General features: G+C 36.8%; 3 protein-coding genes across 3 annotated transcripts; 1 reads left to right on the top strand and 2 right to left on the bottom strand.

Annotated features, from left to right (window-relative positions):
* Window positions 7,703-9,241, top strand: LOC109832105 (EPIDERMAL PATTERNING FACTOR-like protein 2). The gene is made up of 2 exons (XM_020399544.1): window positions 7,703-8,439; window positions 8,552-9,241. The coding sequence occupies exons 1-2, from the start codon at window positions 8,344-8,346 to the stop codon at window positions 8,774-8,776; spliced, it is 321 nt and encodes a 106-aa protein (XP_020255133.1). The 5' UTR covers window positions 7,703-8,343; the 3' UTR covers window positions 8,777-9,241.
* LOC109833183 lies at window positions 11,095-14,600 on the bottom strand. The gene is made up of 2 exons (XM_020400758.1): window positions 13,911-14,600; window positions 11,095-11,970 (listed from the first exon to the last, which is right to left on the bottom strand). Exons 1-2 carry the CDS (start codon window positions 13,991-13,993, stop codon window positions 11,565-11,567), a joined length of 489 nt encoding a protein of 162 aa, XP_020256347.1. The 5' UTR covers window positions 13,994-14,600; the 3' UTR covers window positions 11,095-11,564.
* Window positions 16,732-18,474, bottom strand: LOC109833182 (cysteine desulfurase, mitochondrial). The gene has a single exon (XM_020400757.1). The coding sequence runs from the start codon at window positions 18,324-18,326 to the stop codon at window positions 17,160-17,162; it is 1,167 nt and encodes a 388-aa protein (XP_020256346.1). The 5' UTR covers window positions 18,327-18,474; the 3' UTR covers window positions 16,732-17,159.

Genomic DNA, 22,719 nt, shown 5'->3' with positions numbered 1-22,719 from the left:
AAAGGGAGAAAATAGAAGAAGAGAGAGAGAGAGAGAGAGAGAGAGAGAACTGGGTTTGAAGGATTGAGGAGAGGGGATACGGTTATTTTGGGGATTTTAGCTTAGTTGGCATGTAATAATTGTTAAAAAGGGGCTGCAGCACAAAATGTCACACTTCAAGGGGCTGAACCACATGGGGAAAACTAGGAGGGGCTGCAGCACATGGAGTTTCTGTTTTTGGGGCCTGGACACATTTTTCCCTACTAAATTTACAAGAAGATGTTCAAAGAAAATTGAGTTTGTTGGGAAAAAAAAAAAGAGTTATGACCTGCAGAGTATTACACTTGTGTCAAAACCTAGAAGTAGAAGTACATCGCTTTTCAGTGACATCTTCCCTGAGTAAAACTCCATGGCAATGTTATTGAACACAAAACATCCAATTACTAAAAGAGGCAAGGAAAACGAAATAACAACAAAAAAATCACATTAAATTGGCTTAAGGAAGAAAATTTACAAAATCAAAGAAGTAGAAGAGAGCTAACCATTTGAATGGAAACCCTTTGGTGGTGAAGCGAGTAAGAATTTCATTCTTTGTTGTATCTTAAAGCAAAGTGATGAAAAATAAAATTAGGAGTTTTTTTTTTTTAAGAAATTAAGGAGGAATTCGTGTGAAGTTTCGAGTTTGAATTGAAACGCTTCTAGTCATCAGTGAAGAAGGACGAGGGTGAGCACAGCCCAGTAACAATTGGGCCTGACGTAAGCTAGTGTTGGCCCATACACGAACTTAATAGTCCTTATGAAATTTGAGCAGCACGGAGCGTTGGATTTACGCCCAACAACTCAGTAGTCTATTTTCGACCATTGGGCTAAGGGCCTGTTTGTTTCACCAAGTTTATGGAATAGGAATGTTATTTGAACTTGACAGTGGTGTTTTCGTAATTAATGGAATCTAACTGAATCCTAATCCTGAGTTTGGTTCAAAAAAAATTTATAGAATTGTTATTCTATAAAGTGGCTCAAACAGTGGTAATTTCAGAAAACCCAAATCCGTTCTTTTTGAGAGGAATTGGGCGTGATTTCTGACACCTCTCCCAATTCTTATTTCAATTCTTATTCCGATTTCTGACATCTCTCCCAATTCTTTCTGAACCAAACATGGTATTAGGAATTTGACCAATTCTATAAAAGTGAGATTCCTAATCCTTTGGGTGAAACAAACATAGAATGAAAAAAAAATGGGATTCCATAAAACTAAAACTTGTCTATAAATTTTATATGGATTAGGTTGGAATCCATATCCATAAAACTAAAACTTGTCTATAAATTTTATATGGATTAGGTTGGAATCCATAAATAAAATAGGATTCCTAATCCTATATGGATTAGGTTGGAATCCATAAATAAAATAGGATTCCTAATCCTATTCCTAGCCTCTATTGAACCAAAAAGCCCCTAAAGTTAGGAGTGTAAATCATGGGGTGTTCTGATAGGAACCGGGGGTAGTGAAATATCATCGTTGCCCCCATCTCCATCCATGTGCAGCTCGGAATGTCGTGTGGAGCTTTCTGAGAGAACCCGCACTTTAAACTTAGGGTGTGTTTGGCAATTTTTCATAAAACTACTTTTTAATGGTATGATCTTGGTCCAATATCTTGTTTTTATTTTGGCAAAAGTTGGACCCGGATTAAATTAGTTCTTTCCAATTCAAAATATAGCTCATAAACTAGTTCTTTTGTGGATCAACTTTTATATTATTCAACTGTGATCTAGTTAAGATAAGGTTATGCTAGCCCAATTTTATTTTGAAGTTGCCAAACACACCCTTAAGATAATAATTGAGTCAATTGTGAGACCGGGATCCGGTCTTAGCTAGGTTGAGACCTCTCAATTTGCAATTGGGTTAATTTCACAAAACCCTTCAAACTTTTGGGTAGTTTTGCATGTAACTTTCTGGACATTTTTTTTATCTTAGATACCCCCCTAAGTTTTAAGGGTGTATCACAAAATCCATCTAAGCTTTAAACTTTTTTCACCGGATTCCTCTACCTATAGATTACAAATACTAAAATTTTATTAGAGTAAGAACCCTAAATTGTTGGGGGAGAAAGTTGCCTGTTGACAAATGACTAAATTTCAAAACTTTTTCTCTCAAGGACATTTTGATTATTTGCCAAATAGAGGTAGGGTTCCTATGAGAAAAGTTTGAGCCTACTCCTTTATGTGGCACTTCAATACATCAATCACGTTCATGTAGTTAGTTGTGAATTAATATTGTACTTTCAATGAATCTTTTTTCTTCTTTTTGTAACGAAGAATCTCGGTCCAGTGACTTTTACGATCGAGGAAGAGCTCAAGTTCGAGCCTCACACAACCGGAAGGACTTGACCTTTTCAAAAAAAACCCTAGGAATTGTAGCCCATGCATCTCAGAATCATCCCAATTTCAAGAAAGGCGATATGAAATTCGAACTTGAGTTTTGGTATTCCTTAAACTTTGTTTGTTTCACTTTTTTTTAGGATATTGAATCCCTAAATTATAAAAATATAATATATTTTTAGGATTTGTGAAATCATCTCTTTTGTTTCAACTTCTTTTTGGGTATAAGGTGGATTATAAGTTTTTTGGGTTTTAGAATTCCATAAACCATGTTTGTTTCAAAACCAATTTTGGGATATTGAATCCCCAAATAATAAAAAACTATTATATTTTAGAATTTGTGAAATCCTACAATTGAGAGAGGATGTAGGTTGGATATTGATGTATTAATGCTTATAATATAAGATTAATATATTAAATATAATATTATAATAATATAATATTTAATATAATACATCTATTCCTCTATAATTATAGGAGGACCCAAGAATCACTGTTCATGCTTTAGTAAATGCTGCAGTAAATTACTGTAGCATTATATATATATAATATATTATATTATATAATAAATAATATATATATATATATTATATATAATATATATATAATATAATATATATATATATATAATATATTATATTATATAATAAATAATATATATATATATTATATATATAATATATATATAATATAATATATTATACATTATATATATATATTATAATAAATAATATAATATATATACTATATCTATAACGTATATATATTATTTATAGTATAATATTATATATTATATATCACTGTTCATGCTGCTAGGTAAATGCTGTAGTAAATACTTATAGGCATTATATACATATATATTATAATTACATGATTATATATATATATATAAATTAATATTATATTAGTTGATTAATAATATTATTATATTTGTATATATTATATAATTTATATATTATTATATATATAATATATATATAAATTAGATATTAATATATAATATATATAATATATAATATGATATAGGACCCCAATAATCATTGTTCATGCTGTAGTAAATTATGTAGCATTATATATATATATATTATATACATATAATATTATATATATTATATATTATATATATTATATATAATATATATATATATATTATATAATATATAATATATATATATATTATATTATATATTATAAATTATATCTATAATATATAATATATTTAATATATAATATATAATTATTATATGAATAATTATATAATTATATATAGGAGGAACCAATAATCACTGTTTATGGTGTAGTATTCCAAATCCAAATTATTATATAATATTATAATAATATATGTTATTAAAATATTATATATATTATAATATATAAATTATAGTATTCCAAATCCCAAATATTTGATGAAACAAACAAAATATTACAAATTATAGGTATTCTAAATCCCAAGAATATTGATGAAATAAACAAAATTTTAGATATCCCAAAACATGCTAAAAAAATTTATGGATTTCAAATTTTATCGTGAAATCCATAATCCGATAAATTTTTGGGATACAAAACAAACAGCCCCCTAAGCAGTGAGCATACTTTAGGGGCTGTCAAAAAAAGCCCGGAGCCCGGCCCCGGCCCGTGCCCGGCCCGGCGCACGACCGGGCCCCGGTCGTGCCCGCGGCCCGGTCCTGTGCCCGGCCGGCCGTCGTGCCCGGGCCGGGCCCGGCCCGGTCGGGCTCGGAAACCCGCGCAAAACCCGGCCCGGCCCGGGTCTCCGTTGGCGAGCCACGTCCGGGCGGCCCGGGGCCGGAACATGCCCCAAAAAATGGGCACTGGGCTTCGAATGGCGGGCCGGCCCGGCCCGGCCATAACGGTCACAAAGGTGACCGTTGCCCAGCCCGGCCCGGGCCAAATCTGGCCTAACGGCCAGATTTGGTCTTTTGACCGTTTTGCCCCTTAAAACGGTCAAAAAACGGCTATTTTTCGAGGGTTTTTTGGTCATTTACCTAGGGGGCTGCTTCTATAAATAGAGGGGGGGTTTCAATTCATTTTCTCACAACAAAACTCATCTATTTCTCTCTCTACTACTCTCTTATACAATCTTATACTATCTCATACTAATATACTATCCTATAATCTTTTGTATTTTCTAATACTTCCAACAAATGGCTTCTGGGTCTGATTATGAAGAGCAACATGCAACTCCTACCGATCCAGAGATGAGTCCTCCTACAACAACTCCTCATCCTACCGGTGTTAATCCTGAATCTGGTGGCGACGAATCTACGGCACCAAGAGCTCCAAAAAGGCCGAGGTCTGATGTATGGAATTTTTTTGAGAAGATAGACGTCACCAAGGATGAACACGGTAGGATCATCTCTCAGAATGCGAAATGTGCGTTGTGCGGCCAGATATTCAAAGCTCATCATAAGAGCGGCACCAACCATCTCAAACGGCATATTGAAAAACACAACAAAGGCCAAAATCTACAAGGTGATATCCGGCAGTCTATGCTTTCCCAATCATCCTCTTCAGGTACCCTCGGCAGTTGGAATTATGACGCTGCCCGAGCCCGGAAATGCGTAATCAGGTTTATTGTTCTTAAAAACCTTCCTTTTAAATTAGTAGAAGATGATGAATTTGAAGATTTATTTAGAGATGGTTTTTATCCTGCATTTACAAAATTTTCTCGTCAAACCTGTCAACGTGATATTTTAAAATATTATGTTGAGGAACAGGGAAAAATAATTTCTTATTTTAAAAATTTAAACTGCAAATTTTCTTTAACTTCTGATATTTGGTCATCTAGAGTGCAAACTGGTTATTTATGTATAACAGCACACTGGATTGATGAAAGTTGGAAAATGTTTAAAAGAGTTGTTTCTTTTATTGCAATTGAAGAGTCACACACTGGTATTAATGTTGCAAATTTAATTGTTGAAGAACTTATGAAACTAGAAATTGATCAAAGAATATTTACTCTTTCACTAGATAATGCAAGTAATAATAATGTAGCTGTTGATTTTCTGAAAATAACTTTGTCATTGCCATGTCATGGTGAGCTTTTTCATGTTAGATGTATCTGTCATATTTTAAATTTAATTGTTCAAAGTGCATTTTCTGAAATTAAACCCATGATAGAAAAAGTTAGAACAGTTACTAATATGCATAATGCTTCTGAAATGAGAATTAAAAGATGGAAACAATGTTGTAAAAGAAAAAATTATAAGCCTAGACTAATTCCAAAAGATGTTGACCATAGGTGGAATTCCACCTATGCAATGTTATCTGTAGCAATAGAATATAAAGAAATTATAAATGATTTTATAAATTTTTATGCTTCTAGTTCTAGCTCTGGTAGTGCTTATGGAATAACTGAAGATGAATGGACAGTTATATGTAAATTAAATGAGATGTTACAAGTTTTTTATGATGCTACTATGTTATTATCTGGTTGTTATTATCCAACTATTACTTTAGCTGCTTTACAAATTTTAAATATTCAAAAATTTTTTGCAAAATATCGTATGGATGATACTTTTGGAAATATAATTTTTCAAATGGAGAGTAAATTTAATAAGTATTTTAGGCCTATTCCTCATATTTTTGGTATTGGTGTTCTTATTGATCCATGCTTGAAGGAAATTGGCCTTCGAAGTTTGTTACAATCATTGTATGGTGGACAGATTATAGACTTAGATGATGGATCCACCCTTACTGCTACTACTCATTATTTAGCTATTAGAAATTATTTTCAAACCTTATATGATGAGTATGCAGCTAGATATGGTGTAGCTACACAACAGTCTTCAGCTTCGGCACCTTCAGCTTCGAGCACAGGTCGAGGTAAAAGTGTAAGTTTTGATAGGTATGCAATGGTAGCTGAACTAACTGGTGGATCTGGAACTTCATCAGGATTAGATGTTTCTGAAATAGATGAATATTTTTCTGCTTCTTTAGTTAGATGTCAAGGAAATGCTTTAGATATTTTGCAATGGTGGAAAGTATATGGATCAGTTTCATATCCTATACTTTCCACCATGGTTCGTGACTTACTATCAGTGCAGGTTTCGACTGTAGCCTCGGAATCCGCTTTCAGCACAGCAGGACGTTTGATCGACGACCACAGGACATGCTTAGATCCGTATACTGTACAAGCGGTGATGTGCTTACAGGATTGGTGGAGATACGAGAAGCGAACACAAGGCATCGAACGGATTGCTATGATTGAAGATAAATTTGAAGAGTTGGGACTAGCAGATAGATATAATGATTAGATAATATTCATAAAATTGTAATTTTTATTTCTTAGCTTTAAATTTGAATTAAATTATTTCGAAAAAAGTTGCAAATGATAGTGATATGGGTGAGTAGGTGCCAACCTAGTTGGGATGTACTCATCTATTGTGATGCGACGAATTTCGAAATAAATTTATACTCGTAAAGGATTTACCGATTATTAATAAAGAAGTTATTTTTATCATTTTTTGTACTTGTAATTTATGTCATTTCATTTCAAGTTATTAATTACATTTATGATATTTTTTATAATAATTTATGATTTATGGTTTTGTTAAAATAATTTATGATTTATGGTTTTGTTAAAATTAAAAAAAAAACAAAAAAAAAATTCTTAAAAAAAATCCCCGGGCCGCCCGGGCCCGGGTCCGGGCTTGGGTTTTGCCCGGGCCGGGCCGGGCCGGGCCGGACCGGATGGACAGCCCTAAGCATACCCATAATGTAAAAAACTAATGTTGTATGTTTTAATTAATTAATAAATTATAATAATGTATTTATTTCTCAAATGCATTAGATAGCAGATAGAGATCACAATCAGCTAATACAAAGCAAAGAGCAATGGAAAATCAAATCCAATTGATATCAATCTTACAACTTCCAGAATATGTCTCATTGCGTTGGATGGCGTAAATTTCAGAGTTTGTGATTTTTTACCTTACAATTACATTTTACAATCCTTGTCTAGCTTCTCCCTGTGAGATGATGATGTGAGCATCATTTTTATCTCTTCTTAGGGGCCGTTTGGTTGGGTAAAAAACAAAAAAATCAATTATAAAAAACATATTTACTATAATAGATTCTTTTATTTTGAGAAAAATAGATGAGATAAGATGAGTTGTTACTATATTATTGGATGATGTGATCTATTTTTTAGAAAACTTATTTCATGTTTTTTTTTCAAGGAAATTGATGACCAGCAACTTTTAATAGTTTACTTATCCTATTTTCTTTTTTTTTTAATTCTAGGAAATCAACCAAAGAGCCCTTCTAATAGTGGGCACCTGAATGCTGAATGCCATATAAATGCTAATGATAGTATAATGCAGCCAGCCAATCTCTAGCCAAAACTGATGATACTCGTCAACCACCAACTCCTCAGCACTCAACCATACAGTGCTGCATTCTCTTCCAACTTCCATCCTTCTCAAAGCAGTGAATATCATGCTAGCGTGTTAACTTTGTCTTTTGCAGCAGAGAAAACCAAACCTCACAAGTAATCACCATAAAAGAAACAGGAGCAGCAAAAAGTTCAGTAATAATGGCAATAAGCACACACAGCTGCTCTCTCATGTCTTTTTCCATTTGGTCTTCAGTATTTGCTCCTCAGGCCTCATTGCTATTTTGGGCAGCCCTCAGACATCCATTTCTCAGTACTCTTTGATCTTTTGTGCTTGGGGAGCTCTTGGATCAATGCGCACTGAGTTTGCTCATTTTCTCTCTTTTCTTGTGAAGCCTTTGCTTGCTCCAACTATTTGATGCCTTTTGCAGAGATATCTATGTCTGTTGATGAGGACAGTACCTGGCTCTGTTAGTACAGTTCCTCAATGCCCATTTGCCTCTTTTGAGTGATTGGACAGCTGAGAGCTATACAATTAGTTAACTACCTACTCAATACTTTGAGTGGTGAATAGCGAGTTATATAACTAGCTAGAGCTCTCTTTCTTGTGTTCTTTCTTCATTTTATTCTTAAAAATGGCTCTCTGCTACTGCTACATCATCTCAGTTCTTCTCATCTTCAGCTCAGCGCAAGTAAAATTCTCTGCTGAAGGCAGAAGACCAGCGGCCAAGGTGAGATTTTGATTGCGTTTCGCTAATCTTAGCCCTCATTTCTCTAATGGGTAGTAGTTTTTTTTTTTTTTTTTGCTAATCTGTTCATGTGAGATTGTTGTATTGATTGAAGGGAGAAGGGGAAGGGATGGTGATGAGCTCCATGATTGGTTCAAGGCCGCCAAGATGTGAGAGGAGATGCATCTCATGCGGCCATTGTGAAGCAATTCAGGTTCCTGTAGCCCCACAGAAAGTTGAGCATTTCTCTAATGTGATCAATTCAAGAAGTGAGGATACTTCTAATTACAAGCCCATGAATTGGAAATGCAAGTGTGGTAGTAGGATCCTTAATCCATAATGGGAGAAAGTGAGGAGAGAGTAGTGATCAATTTGAATTTTGTATAGAAATTTAGCAGTTTTTTGCTGGCCCTTTTAGTTTGTTTTTGCTCTGTTCTTTGGATGTGGAAATGAAATCATTTCACCTTCGTCGAATTATGAATTCAGGAGAAACTTTTCTCTCCCGTCATAATCTACATGCTTAGTTTTCCTGGTTGCTTTAGAATTTTTGTCAAGTTTCCATGTCCAGCCTTTTACACATGAACGTAGGAAGGATCCTGTGCAACCGCAGGAGTGACACGTGATCTCAATCCGTAGATGGCGAGCATACGATAAAGACAATAATCGAACATCAACAGCGGAGACAATCGGACAAGATTCACCAAAACAGCATGTGCCGGGTGAAACTTTCTTTAATTATTATATTTCTGTACGTCTTTGGGATTGAAAAGACTGATGATATATATGCTGGGTCTTGTCGAGTGAATTGATGAAAGTAAGAGCATTCATGAGACTTTTCACCCTGTCATGGTAAAACATTACGCATTACAGACCCAGCAAATCGAAAACAAGCTTTGGATTGACAGCAATTCGAAAACAAAGATCGACGCAAAATAGTTGCGGTCCAAGCTTGGTCTGTTACAGAATGAGCTGATCCAAGCATTGTTTAGAGAAACATCTCAGTATAAAATCTATAATACTACGATGACGAGAGAAAATGAAATTTATGTTCAAAATGGATGCAAAGACAAGTCCAAACCCTTTTAAAATCATAGTACTACAATAGATTTAATTTTTTTTTTTTTTTTTTGGATTCTTGCACGGGTGAGAAATCCATCAATGCATCACTTTATCGTGGTTTCCGCCTAATGATGTTCCCCCAATACTTACCAGATGCTCGCCAGTCATACAGTAGCTGTCCAAAGACATTAATTAGCTTGATAAGATCCATAATCTCACGTCCATATATAGGTTTGAGCCAGATTAGGACTTCCTAGTATGATACATGAAAAATTTAATCCTCTCTTTTCTTTTCTTCACCTTCACATTTCCCTTTCCCCTTTCATGTTGAGATACGTGTTTCATGTAGTGATACGCTATAACTGGTGTACATGAGGTAGACTTAAAATAAGAGAAAACAAGGTCTTCATATATAAATAGGCCAAAACACCATACTTTTCTGTATGTTATTTATTCATGCTTCGGCGTTAATACGATATTGTAACTTGTGCTATGAAGACGATAATGCCATTTTTCCTCGCCGATGAAGAGAATTCTAGTAGATTGTGTTTTCTTAAAAAAATTTCCTTAAATCTACACCCTCCTCCTTCAACCTCCCTCAATCAATTTTTTTCCACCCAATTATTCAATAAGATCCTCCTTTGAGCTCCATCTCTCTCCTTCAACCTGCCCCCAGTTCAATCTAACCCCCAACAACCTTCATCCAAGTTGATATCAATTTAGATCAGGGTTATGTTTAAATTGAGAGAGTTTGAACAAAGAGAAAGCTCCATTAATGAGAGGGAAAGCAAAAGTGATGGAGGACCTTACAAGGTAAAATAATAGAAGAAATTTGTAATAGGGAAGGTTAAAAGAGAAGATGATGTAGATTTAATAATTTTTACAGGTCAAGATGATGTAAGACTTCCACACACACCCCACCCCATCCCCGCGCAAACCCCAAAAAAAAAAACACGCCCACCCACCCCGTCCGCACAAAAAAGTTTCCCGGAAAAATATCATATTATCATCAGGGTACAAGTTAAAAAATCATATATCAACACTAGAATAGAAATAAATATCATATCGGAAAATAGGGTCCAAGTTAGTTTGGTAGATTCCAGCCCACACAATTAAGGGAAGACAAGATATAAATTCAGAATATACTCTGAAAAGTTTTACAATTTGTTCGTTTCCTTTCAGAAATCACTCCTGAAAGAACAATGAAAGAGTAAAGATAGCCACAAGGGTCCAACCGTCATGCTTTCCATACGTTCCAAACTCCAAAACACTTCACCCTCCGTAAATATTATTATGCTTCAACGCAAAAAAAAAAAAAAAAAAAAAAAAAAAAAAAAAAAGCAGCCTGAACGCTTCATCAAGACAGAGCTAAATATGAAAACCAAACGACACCATATATACAAAGATCTGGTACACCGGCTCTAAAACACGTCGCATAAAAAATGAATAGCACAAAAGATGGTCCAAACACCTCCCATCATACTTCTATCACTATCACTTTTATAGTCTTTTGACCACAAATTTGGGACCAGTAATTGGATGATGAATGGTTATCAATCACTTTGTGCATGTCTTGATTAGCTTTCTAGCTGTAGTGATACAACAGCCAAGGAATGATGCCAAAAAATGCTGTTTTCCATATGGAATCCATACCTTAAATCATTAGCAAAAGAAAAGCTCACTCTACCTGTCTGAGATCGAAACCGAAGAGCGAGACAAAAATACACCAATGTAATCTGTTAAGTGAGGCTGAAAGATCGGCTACCAATGGAGCTAGGATAGTGTGACAGTCAAAAGATGGGTTGTGTTGTTATCCTAGCACAAGCTCAGATAAATGAAAAAACAGAGGGTGAAATGTATCAACAATAGATGAAAAATCCTGTTAGAATTCTAAATTAACCACATAAATTCTATCAATTATAATTGTGTGCATTTTACTCCCAAGACCATAATCTATTCATCCGCTCATTGTTGTCATCAAATAGTAAGACCAGCCCCATACAACTTACGCAATGACACATTGTGGATGCTTCCCCAAATAAGTAGGATACAAACCTAAGGGCAAAAGGTCAGTAATATCTAAAGAAAACACCGGTACAAATTCTCCCAGCACTTGCCGATGAAAAACAAATCCATTTTCTAATTTGGTTTGTTCTGTTTCCAGTGCCAAAGGCTAGATCATTGATTGAGATGGCAACGAAAAACTCTGATTCATCACTTAAATAAACAAATTGTAGCATATAAATGCCAAATACCATGAGCTCGTAAGTATTAAATGGTATGTCAGAATGTCTGTTTTTCATGCCCCAGATAGCTTCAGTACATGCAATTTTCACAGAAATGCTTTTCATGCCCCAGTTTAGGCCTCCGATGCAGAACAACATAAGTAATATAATTGCTCCCATACGAAGCAGATGTTTGGCATTAGAGCAACTTTGAAAGTCCATAGGCAGAGACATCAATTTTCCAATGCACCTAAGATGACAGAGCCATAAAACATTTCTGTGAAAATTGTGCACCACTTTTGAAGATATTAATTAATTCCTGCAGACTTGGATTCTACTTCTGTATGACTTTTTACAAACTAATGCTTGTAATGATTCCATTGGCTTGTCTGGAATTTATAAATCTTAAAAGCTAATACAATTATATTATACTTACTCCCAAATCAAACATGACCACAAAGTGAAGGGGGATAAATCGAAATATGTAAACACAAACATACATATGGCCCTGCACAGGCACTCAATCCTAGAACAAAGGCCAAAATACATCTAAGCCTAATAGGATCAAGATAAAGGTCACTCGTAGTTGAGACAATCACTGAGAATACTGTTTCATTTTGTTCACATACTGATAATAGCATGAAAACTGTGTCCAGATAACAACTAAGGGTGTTAGCGCAGCCAGTGTTATCGAGGCGCGAGGTGCAAAGGCCCCTTATGCGCACCATGCGCAAGGCGCACAATGATGCGTGCGCCTCATTGAATTGAGGCGCATAACTCAAACTAACATTTTCCAACATAAGACAAAAAAGCATATAAGCAACATGTTTATAAATTGTAACATAAAAAAACTAAGAAATATAATTTCACATACTAAATCACGAAAGAGTCTTAATTAGCATGCATAACATAGAGAAGTTCATAAGTTTTCACAAATCACAATGCAAGATAATCTCCAACATAAGCAAAAGTCTATGAAACAAAACAAGCAAGTAACAAATAAGAAATATGTATTTTCATTTAAAATTGATATATGTATTTTTAAGTAATAATTAAATGATTAACAAATATGACTGTTCATAATTTTTTAGTTAGCATTCTTAATTGCTATTTGCTAGTTAGCATGAAAATATGAAGAATGAAGATAACAATTACATATTTACATGTTCATAATTTCTAGTTAGCATGCTAATTAGAAAAGGAAGTTATTGTTAGCAAACAAGTATACTAAATTACTAATTACTATTTTCTTTTTATAGGTTAAACATGAAAAGATGGAGAATGGATTAACTAGCAAGAAAGAGTCTATTACATGATGTAAATATGTAATATGTAAATTATTTTTTTTAAAAAATAGAAGAAAGAGTATTACATAATGCAAGTGTCAAGTGCACATGAGGCGCGAGCAAGGCGCACGCGAGGCGCGAGGCCGCGCACGCCTCGTGTGGGTGCAGCGCCCCGCCTCTGGTGCGGGGCGCAATTGCCCTAACCTGCAGCGCCCCGCGCCCGAGGCGCGCGCGCGCCTCAATAACACTGAGCGCAGCAGCAGATTGAAAACACATTCCAGTTTTTATTCACCTAATTAATAAGGCAGCAATAAGAAAAATAAGAGCGTATCATACATCATTACTAATTGTTTTGGGTATTAGAGGTTCATCTCTCCAAACTGTAATGGGGTATTTTGTTAATGGCTAGTCAGAGAACCCAGATGAAATAATTTAACAGTTGCCAAGGATCATCAGGATTATCAGGTGAGCATTTTTCCATCAAAATGGGTAAGCTATGGTGTAAAATCTGCTGAGAATTTTGACAAGGATTTACAGACAAGTAACCAACTCTAAAGATTATGTCTTCCAAACATCATTCCAGATACAAATAGAAAAATGATAACTTAAGATATACTATGGCATGCAACTCCTAAACTAACATGTAAAACAATACTTTCCCCTATAGCAATGAGATGATGAATTAAGGATAGAACAAAAAGGAAATGCTACATCTGGCTAGTACCGCAAGTAGCAAAAGTTCATTTTTTAGAATATCATAAAAACAAATATTAGTGCATCGAGAAAGATAACCTATTAGAATAATTAAAAGTAAAGGATTTTTTGGGGTCATAAATCAGTATTACAGAACAGAGTCTGAAGTCCTGAACCATCCAACTAATTGTAAGGAAGAGTTACTACCTACCAGTAATTGCTATATAAATGGTCATGGGTCATGTTCAAGCAAAGCCATAATCCTGTTACCGTCAAGGAAAAACCTAAATACATGCAAAGAAAGCGAATTATCCAGGAATGAATGAGGAAGCACTACAGAATGGGAAATACTTGACATGAATGCTATCAAGAGGAAAACGCGACCAAATTTCTTGACAATGGTTAAAAGAATTAAGTTGTTAAGGATACTAAACCTATACCAACCTACTTAGGATCTCAAACCTAAGTATCCATCCACTCCACCGAAACCATACTTGCAGTAGTTAGTTTACAACCTGCTTTTTGCTCTCAGCTAAAGTAATGCTTTTCGGATTCGCATTAATCAGCCAATGCATGGAGGAATCACAAAGGAATAATTGATTTTTAGAAAAGTGAATCACAGTGACATCAAGGGACTTCAAGGCAATATTAAAAACAAAGTGAGGGTAGGAAAAGTTTGAAGGACATGGGCAATATCTTTCATCTCACTTAAGGCATGAGGACAATTTGGTTATTTTGCACAATTTTTTTCTTTACTTTTAGAACTTTCTAAAGCATATCATAGAGCTTATTAATTAAATACCCGCTACATTATATACTATAAAAAGATATAAATACAAAATAATAAAATTATTTTCCATGTAAATAAATATAGTAAAAACAACAATTAGAATTTCAATATATTCCAGTATAAATACTATTGAAATTGTATAACTAAATATTTAGCTTCAAAATAATTAAATAAAATAATCTAAAGATGAAAAATTAAAAAAATACCCTTATTAATGACATATCTAGGAAAATTACGTCATTACTTAATTGAAATATATGTTATAGCAAATTTTGAATAAGGTAAGATAAAATATCACATATTAAATGAACAAATATCATTAAAAAATATCTATAGTACTTTAGTGTATTAAAATGACCCTTTTTATACTAAAAATGTGCATTTGCATCATGCAATAATGCTAGTATCATTAAAAAAGACTTTTTTGAATGATTTATATTAAATAAATACAATAGATTGACTCCAGCCTCTTACAGTGCAAAGAGTTTATATTTTGTAGTTTTAAAGAATGAAGTTGATAACCAATGTCAATACAAGAATAATATAAATGTTAAAGACATAAAAGATTATTAATAATAAAATACAAGATTTTTTTAACAAGTTACATTAAATAAATACAATGGACTCACTCAAAAGCCTCTTGTAGAGCAAAAAGTCAATCATTTTATAGTTTAAAAGAGTAAAGTTAATAACAAACTGCATTTTTAAAATTCATAAACTACCCTAGTTTTCCCCCCTCTTTGTTCTTTCATTTTTCTCTCATCTCTCTCATGAACCCACTGTGACAATTGAAAATTATTAAATAATTAAGAAATGGTCATTTAAAGACTTGTGAAAGTGTCATCGTTGCGAAATCCTCTCCCAATCACATAGTTAGACGATTAACATTGAGATAATATAAAGGTAGTAAATGGAAGAATACATCTCTATAAAACCAAAGTAGGTCTTGATAGAATTGAACTATACATAAGCACATCGAGCGTATTTTGGAAAGTGCATAGATCACTTTGATCCCACTTTAGCTCGTCTGAGAGCGGGTTGAAGTGGGACAAAGTAAGACTTCTTTTGAACTGCATCTAGGGGCCAGCACTATAGCTTTCGGTTAAAACGAAATGACTGTACATCATTTCAAGTAAAGCGTTTACCAGGTTTGTAGGCTTTTTACGGCAATCGATTCTAACATCTTCTAAATTTATCAACATCGAAGAACACCATCTTAAACTGAGTTGAGCAACCTGGGTCCAACACCTCAAGAAAATTGAGATATGAAGTAACGAGCTAAATTTATAACAGCACCGCATCTTGTTGCACCATTCTAAACTATGTATCCAAAGGACCTAACATTCGTCATGCACTTATGTTTAATTTATTCTATGGAACCATGGACCAAATAGACAACACTGCATGCATACATCTATATCTACTTGCATAGACAAACACTAGATATAGGTACAAGACAGCTACTTAATGTGTTGGACACCTTAAAATCCTACAGACTAGACACACCTATCATGCGCATATACCAACCCGTGCTACAGAAATGACCAAAGAAAAGCTTGTATTTCTCACCAAACTTTTGAGTACTAAGAGAGCACTTAAAGATCTTATCTTCACCGGAAAGATGCCAAATCTGTACATGCCTATGAAGTATAAGATATCCAATGGTTTTAAACTAGATTTCCTAATCCTCACTCCCACCACACACACACACACACACACACACACACACACACACACACACAGAGAGAGAGACAACATTAACACAATTCTTTGGTTAAAAAAACAGTATTTGCGATGAGAAACAGCAATAGTCCACCATTTTGCCGGAAAAGAAAACATGACTGGTTATTATGACTTCACGTGTGCACTAAAAGCTTGAAGAAGAAAAGAGCAAAAAACCCAAGATGAAAATTAAAAGCATTTTCAACCCAAGTCATGAATTCGGAAGTCCAACTTAAAAAAACAAGCAAACAATCTATCTGGCACTTATGGTGCTTAAAAGTTGTAAAAGTCTACAATAAGACCTCCTTTAAAAGTACTCTACAGCCATAAAAACCATCACAGAAACTGTATTCAAGAACCACAGCTAAATCTCAAGAACTAGCTCCAGTTTTTTAGATTTAAGATTTCCTTACAGGAACATATAAGGCCTTCTATAAGATAATATGTTTTTTTGGCTACTCCTAAACAGAAAATATATGAGGCAAAACAGAAAACAACATTATGAAATCATTCAATAACATTAAACAAATCCGTGAGCATCATTAGCAAACCATTCAACAACACATGTCTTCAATCACATAATTACTGAACTATGATCATAACATGATCCAGAGGCCATACATGACCAAAGAAGTGACTTGGCCATACATGACCAAAGAAGTGACTTTTCTTCACAATAATTAGGGTTATCACAGCTAAATAGATAACCACATATAATTATTATTCATACAAGTCGCTAACAAGCTCCATACAAAGTGCACATTTGAAGAAAAGATGTCTCCCTGGATGTGTAGTGCATATACAAGCATTTATATCATCAAAATTTAACACATAATGATGCACCCAATAGCTTAGAATAAAGAAAAGGAGCGAGAAAACCTGATGTAGACAGCATCAGCCCTCCCCTCCTCATCTTCTTCATCATCTTTCCTCGTTTTCTTCATCACCTCAATGTTGTGCCCATTGGATACTCTTAATATCAATCCCCTCCTTCACCATCTCATAAAGGGGGCTCATCTCCCTCAACTTCTCCACCTGCCTCACTGTAAGCTCCACTGCCCGATCAATCTCCTCCTCCGTCGTAAACCTCCCAATTCCAAACCTAATCGAAGTGTGAGCCATATCCTCATCAACCCCGAGCGCTCTCAAAACATAAGAAGGCTCCAAACTCGCACTTGTACATGCACTCCCACTCGAAACCGCCACCTCCTTCAACCCCATCAACAAGCTCTCCCCTTCAACATAAGCAAAAGACAAGTTCAAATTCCCTGCATATCGATGTTCCTCACTCCCATTCACCACTACACCATCCAGTTTTGCCCGAACCCCCTTCAATAGTCTTTCCTGTAACGCAGAAATCCTCTTACTATCATACTCCATCTCCTTCTTTGCAATCTCACAAGCAGCTCCGAACCCAACAGCTAACGGAGTGGGAACTGTCCCGCTCCGAATCCCTCTCTCCTGCCCGCCTCCACTCATTTGCGGCTCAACCCTGATCCTTGGCCTCCGACGAACATAAAGCGCTCCAACACCCTTCGGCCCATAAATCTTATGCCCGCTCAAAGACATCAAACTAATATTCATCTTATCAACATCAATCGGAATCTTACCAAGAGCTTGAGCAGCATCCGTATGAAAAGGAACCCCCTTCTCCTTACAAATCCTTCCAATCTCCTCCATCGGCTGAACCACGCCAATCTCATTATTCACTGCCATGATCGAAACAAGCCCAGTATCCGGCCGAATAGAAGACCGCAGCAGGTCAAGATCCACAAGCCCATCGGGTTTCACCGGAAGATAAGTAACATCAAACCCTTCCTGCTGCAGGTACCTGCAGGAATCAAGGACGCACTTGTGCTCGGTCTGCGTGGTGATGACGTGGCGCTTCTTGTCCTTGTAGAAGTGCATGACGCCCTTGACTGAGATGTTGTTGGATTCAGTAGCGCCGGAGGTAAAGAAGAGTTCTTTAGGGTTTGCGGCGACCAGGTCGGCGATTTGGGAACGGGCGGTTTCGACGGCGGACTCGGACTCCCATCCGTAGAGGTGGGTGCGGGAGTGGGGGTTGCCGAAGCGGTGGAGGTAGAAGGGGAGCATGGCGTCGAGGACGCGAGGCATCGAGGGGGGTGGTGGCCTGCATATCGAGGTAGAGAGGGCGAGCTGAGATCTTGACGCCCTTGACGGTGATGGTGGAGGGATCGCTCGCGTGGCGAGGGAGGGCGGCGCGGCGGCGGCGGTGGAGAGGGGGCGGAGGTAGGAGGAGCAGGCGGCGCGATGAGGCGGCGGGGCGGTTAGGCGGTTTTGGCGAGCATGGTAACAGCGGAGGAGGACGAGCTAGGGTTTTATGGGGGGGTTTGGGAAGTGAAGGGTGGAAGAGGGATCGATCGAGACGATAAAAGAATGGGACGGAGGCGGTGACGAGTGGGTAAAGCGTGAGGTGGGAGGACCTGGATGCGATTGCGTAAAGCCGACGCGGGGATTGGGTATGGGTGGGGGATTTGGTTGACCCGGCCCGTAATTTAGACCCATTTCTTATTTGTTTTTCTGTTTTTCGTTTACCCCTCTTGCATAGCCCGTTACATCTTTAATACTCTCTGCTCAGTCCTTCAAATGATTGAAATTGCCACAGGTCCCCAACTCCTCTAAATTATTATTTCTGTCGAATGTTTTAATCTTAAATGGGTTAATGTTGGTGTTGAGAAATTGGAAAAGACCAACAAGGTTAAGTTATTATTCATTTAACCCTAGCCTCTCTTAAAATAGAGGTTAGGAGGATATTACAAAATCATATCTAATCACATCTCGAATATATCTCCATAATATGTTCCTAATCTAATAGATCTCTATAATATTACTTAACACTCCCCCTCAAGCTGGAGCATGTATGATATATACATCTAACTTGTTTACAAATAAAGCACACACACTCCACCAATCAAATGATCCTAAGAAGATCCAATAATAAATTATCCTTCCTTTTGGATCCAACAACAAATGATCATTCTTTAAATAATCCAACAACAAATGATCCTTTCTATTATCCAACAATAAATGACCTTATTTTTTAAGGATCCTACAACAAATGATCCTTCTTTAAGGATCTGCCAAACAAATAATCCAAAAGGTCGAGTTGACTTTGAGCTCGACCAAAGATCGACAAGGAAGCAAAGGTTGATGATGAGGGCGAGATCAAGTTGATGAGATCTATGCGAGATCAATCATCAAAGGCAAGGATTTTGGAGCATGAAGGTGATCGACGATCCGGACAAATAGTAACTTGTGGCCAACAGCACCGCGGATGAACAGTAGACCCAACAGCATATGTGGCGAATAAGTAATCGCGAATGAACAGTATTTTTGCCTCCAAATCTATGAATATCTAGTAGATTAAGTCAAGTGATTAACTTGCTTAAGATCTATAAAGTTCTATTATAGTAAGCCAAATGATTAGCTTAAAAGATTTGGACTTGGGTCGGATGATAGTATTCTCGGGTGAACAGTAGCCACAAATTGCTCTCCTGTGAACAATACTACAATAATGAATAGTCACACGTCTGATGAACAGTGATGTGGCCGATGAGAGCGAGTTGATGTAGTCGAGGTCAGCGTCGAAGCCGTTGAGAGGAAGCATGTAGTGCAGCAAAAAAACCCTCGGCGGGCCGCGAGATCATGGAGGAGGAAGGAGGTGCCTCTAGTTTCAATAACTTGGCTCTAATACCATTATGAGAAATAGAAAAAGACCGATATTATGAAGATATTATTCATCTAACCCTATCCTCTCTTAAGTAAAAGTTAGGAGGATATTATAAAATAGATATGATATAAAATCATATTCAATCACAAACCGAACATCTCTCAATAATATATTCCTAATATATTATTTTTAATTTAATAGATCTGTATAATATTCCATAACAGATGGTAAATTTGAACACTAGATGGTGCGGTGTTTTAATGAGTAGAGGGGTTTAAATGTTTTTGTGGTGCAGATAAGTTTCATTCCAACATGTTTGAGTTTGGAGCAATGTTAAACATAAGGTTACAAGTAACATTCCATGTTGGGAACTAACTTCAAACAAATATTCTCATGTTGGATTTGGGTGTAGCCCAAACCTACCTTTAGACGATGAGCTCGAAGTCGAGGTGGTGCAGGCGAAGCTTCAGGTGAGGTCTAGGCGAAGCTTCAGGCGAGGTCCAGGCGAAGTCTCAGGCGAGCTCCTTCAGGCGAGGTTGAGACGGATGAGATCGAGCTCCAGGCAGGGTTAGGCGAGCTCGAGTCCATTGCAGGCGAGCTTAGGGCGATGCAGGCGAGCTCAACGAGGTAAAGCAGGCGATGTCGACGTAAGATCCAAGCAAGCTCGAGGTGGCTTGTTGCAAGCAAGGTCGAGGCACCTGTAGGCGAGGTCGAGCACACGCATGGCTACAGCCTGTCGCTAGCCTGTCACTAGGGTTTCCCTATAAAAGGGAAACCCTGAGCACGAGATTCGTTGCTTCTCTTCTTCCTTCTCATGATTTCTCTCCCTGGTGGCGGCGATTTTTCTTTCTGCCCCTTTTTCTTTTTCTCCAGTGCTCTGATATTTTAAGGGGAGATTTAAGAAGGGGAATTAAAGAGGAATATTTACTGTAGCTACAGTGAAGATTTGTATTTATTGAGAGATCTCAAGTTTGAGATCTGCTCTTGCATTATAATTTCTAAGAGTTAATAAGAAATTAATTGTGTGGCTCCTGAGGACGTAGGCAAGTTTGCCAAACCTCGTTAAATCTTGGTGTTTTTTCTCTACTACATTTTCTTGGTGTTTTAGGGGTTTAGCTAGCCCTGAGTATTTTTCCCTTACAACTGGTATCAGAGCCTGAAACGATCTAGAATAAGTCAGATTCAAGTAGGAGCAATGACTGCAGATGAAGGAAATGTGAGATTAGAGAAGTTTGATGGAACAGATTTTGGAGTCTGAAAAATACAGATAGAGGATTATCTGTATTAGAAAAATCTATACCAACCCCTTTCAGGGAAGAAGTCGGAGTTTATGAAGGAAGATGAGCGGAACCTTCTAAACAGACAAGCCCTCAGAGTTATCAAATTGACATTAACTCGTAATGTTACATTCAATATTGTGAAGGAGAAGACCACGGTGGGTCTTATGGCAGCACTCTCAAATATGTATGAGAAGTCATCAGTCATAAATAAAGTTCATTTGATAAGGCAGTTATTCAATCTGAGAATGACGGAAGGCATGTCAGTAACACAACACCTCAATGAACTCAACACGGTCACAACTCAATTGAGTTCAGTTGAAATTGAGTTTGATGAGAAAGTTTGAGCGTTGATCCTTTTTGTCTTCCCTGCCAGAAAGCCAGAACGTTATAGTCACAGTTGTGAGTAGCTTGTCGGGAAGCAACAAGTTGAAGTTCGATGACGTTCATGATCTGGTTCTCAGTGAGGAGATCCGACAGAGAGAATCGGGTGAAGCTATAACCTCTTCAGTATTACATACAAAGTCAAGAGGTAGAAATTCAACCAGAGAGAATGGACAAGACAAATCAAACTATAGAGGTAGATCAAAGGATAGGAGGTCCAAATCCAGGAATCTAAGCAACAGCTCGAAGGCTATCGAGTGTTAGAATTATGGAAAGACCGGGCATTACAAGAATCAGTGCAAGAGTGTTCAGAAGGAGAAGGAGGCGAAGGCAGAGGTGAATGTCACTTCCACGTCAGGAGGAAACGACGCATTGATATACTCTTTGAGGAGCAAGGAAGAGTCTTGGGTATATATACCTTAGTAATGATCAACCGTGTGCTATTGTGGGTAAATGTGTAGTGAAAATTAAGTTGAACGGGTCAATATGGGAGCTGAAGGATGTCAAGCATATTCTCGACCTGAGAAAGAACTTAATATCCGTAGGTTAGTTGGCTGGTGAAGGATACACTACGAGCTTCCATAGAGATGATTGGAAGATCTCAAAGGGTGCAATGATGATTACCCGAGGCAAGAAGACTGGTACCTTATATATGATAGCAGATGCATGTTGTTTAATCTCAGTTGCAGCAGGCAATGAGACTTCAAAGCCGTGGTACCAGAGTCTTGGTCATATGAGTGAAAAAGGGATGAATATTATGCACACAAAGGGAAAACTCCCATGTTTACAATCAGTAGAGATTGATATACGTGAAGAATGCATACTTGGAAAGCAAAAGAGTGTTAGCTTTCAAACAAGTGACAGAACCCCGAAGAAGGAGAAGCTTGAGCTCATTCACTCAGATATTTGGGGACCAATAACCACCGCGTCCATTGGTAGGAAACACTACTTTGTGACTTTTATCGATGATCACTCTCGGAAAGTGTGGGTTACTTTCTGAAACATAAGTCAGAAGTATTTAAGGCTTTCAGGAGATGGAAAGCCAGGGTCGAGAATGAGACTAGTCTGAGAATAAAGAAGCTCAGGACCGACAATGGTGGTGAGTGTGAAGACACCGGATTTAAGAAGTTCTGCTATGAGCTCGAGATCAGAATGG

This window comes from Asparagus officinalis, chromosome 3, assembly GCF_001876935.1.
Source record: "Asparagus officinalis chromosome 3, Aspof.V1, whole genome shotgun sequence".
NCBI classification, from domain to species: Eukaryota; Viridiplantae; Streptophyta; class Magnoliopsida; order Asparagales; family Asparagaceae; genus Asparagus; species Asparagus officinalis.
The sequence above is the reverse complement of the archived record's forward strand: the minus strand, read 5'-3'. Positions and strand labels throughout refer to the sequence as shown.

Coding starts and splice junctions, on each gene's coding strand:
- LOC109832105 (XM_020399544.1), top strand. CDS start 8,344: ATGGCTCTCTGCTACTGCTACATCATCTCAGTTCTTCTCATCTTCAGC. Junction 8,440..8,551: donor GCAGAAGACCAGCGGCCAAG/GTGAGATTTTGA, acceptor TATTGATTGAAG/GGAGAAGGGGAAGGGATGGT.
- LOC109833183 (XM_020400758.1), bottom strand. CDS start 13,993: ATGTATTTAGGTTTTTCCTTGACGGTAACAGGATTATGGCTTTGCTTG. Junction 11,971..13,910: donor CATTTATATAGCAATTACTG/GTAGGTAGTAAC, acceptor CTGTCATCTTAG/GTGCATTGGAAAATTGATGT.
- LOC109833182 (XM_020400757.1), bottom strand. CDS start 18,326: ATGCCTCGCGTCCTCGACGCCATGCTCCCCTTCTACCTCCACCGCTTC.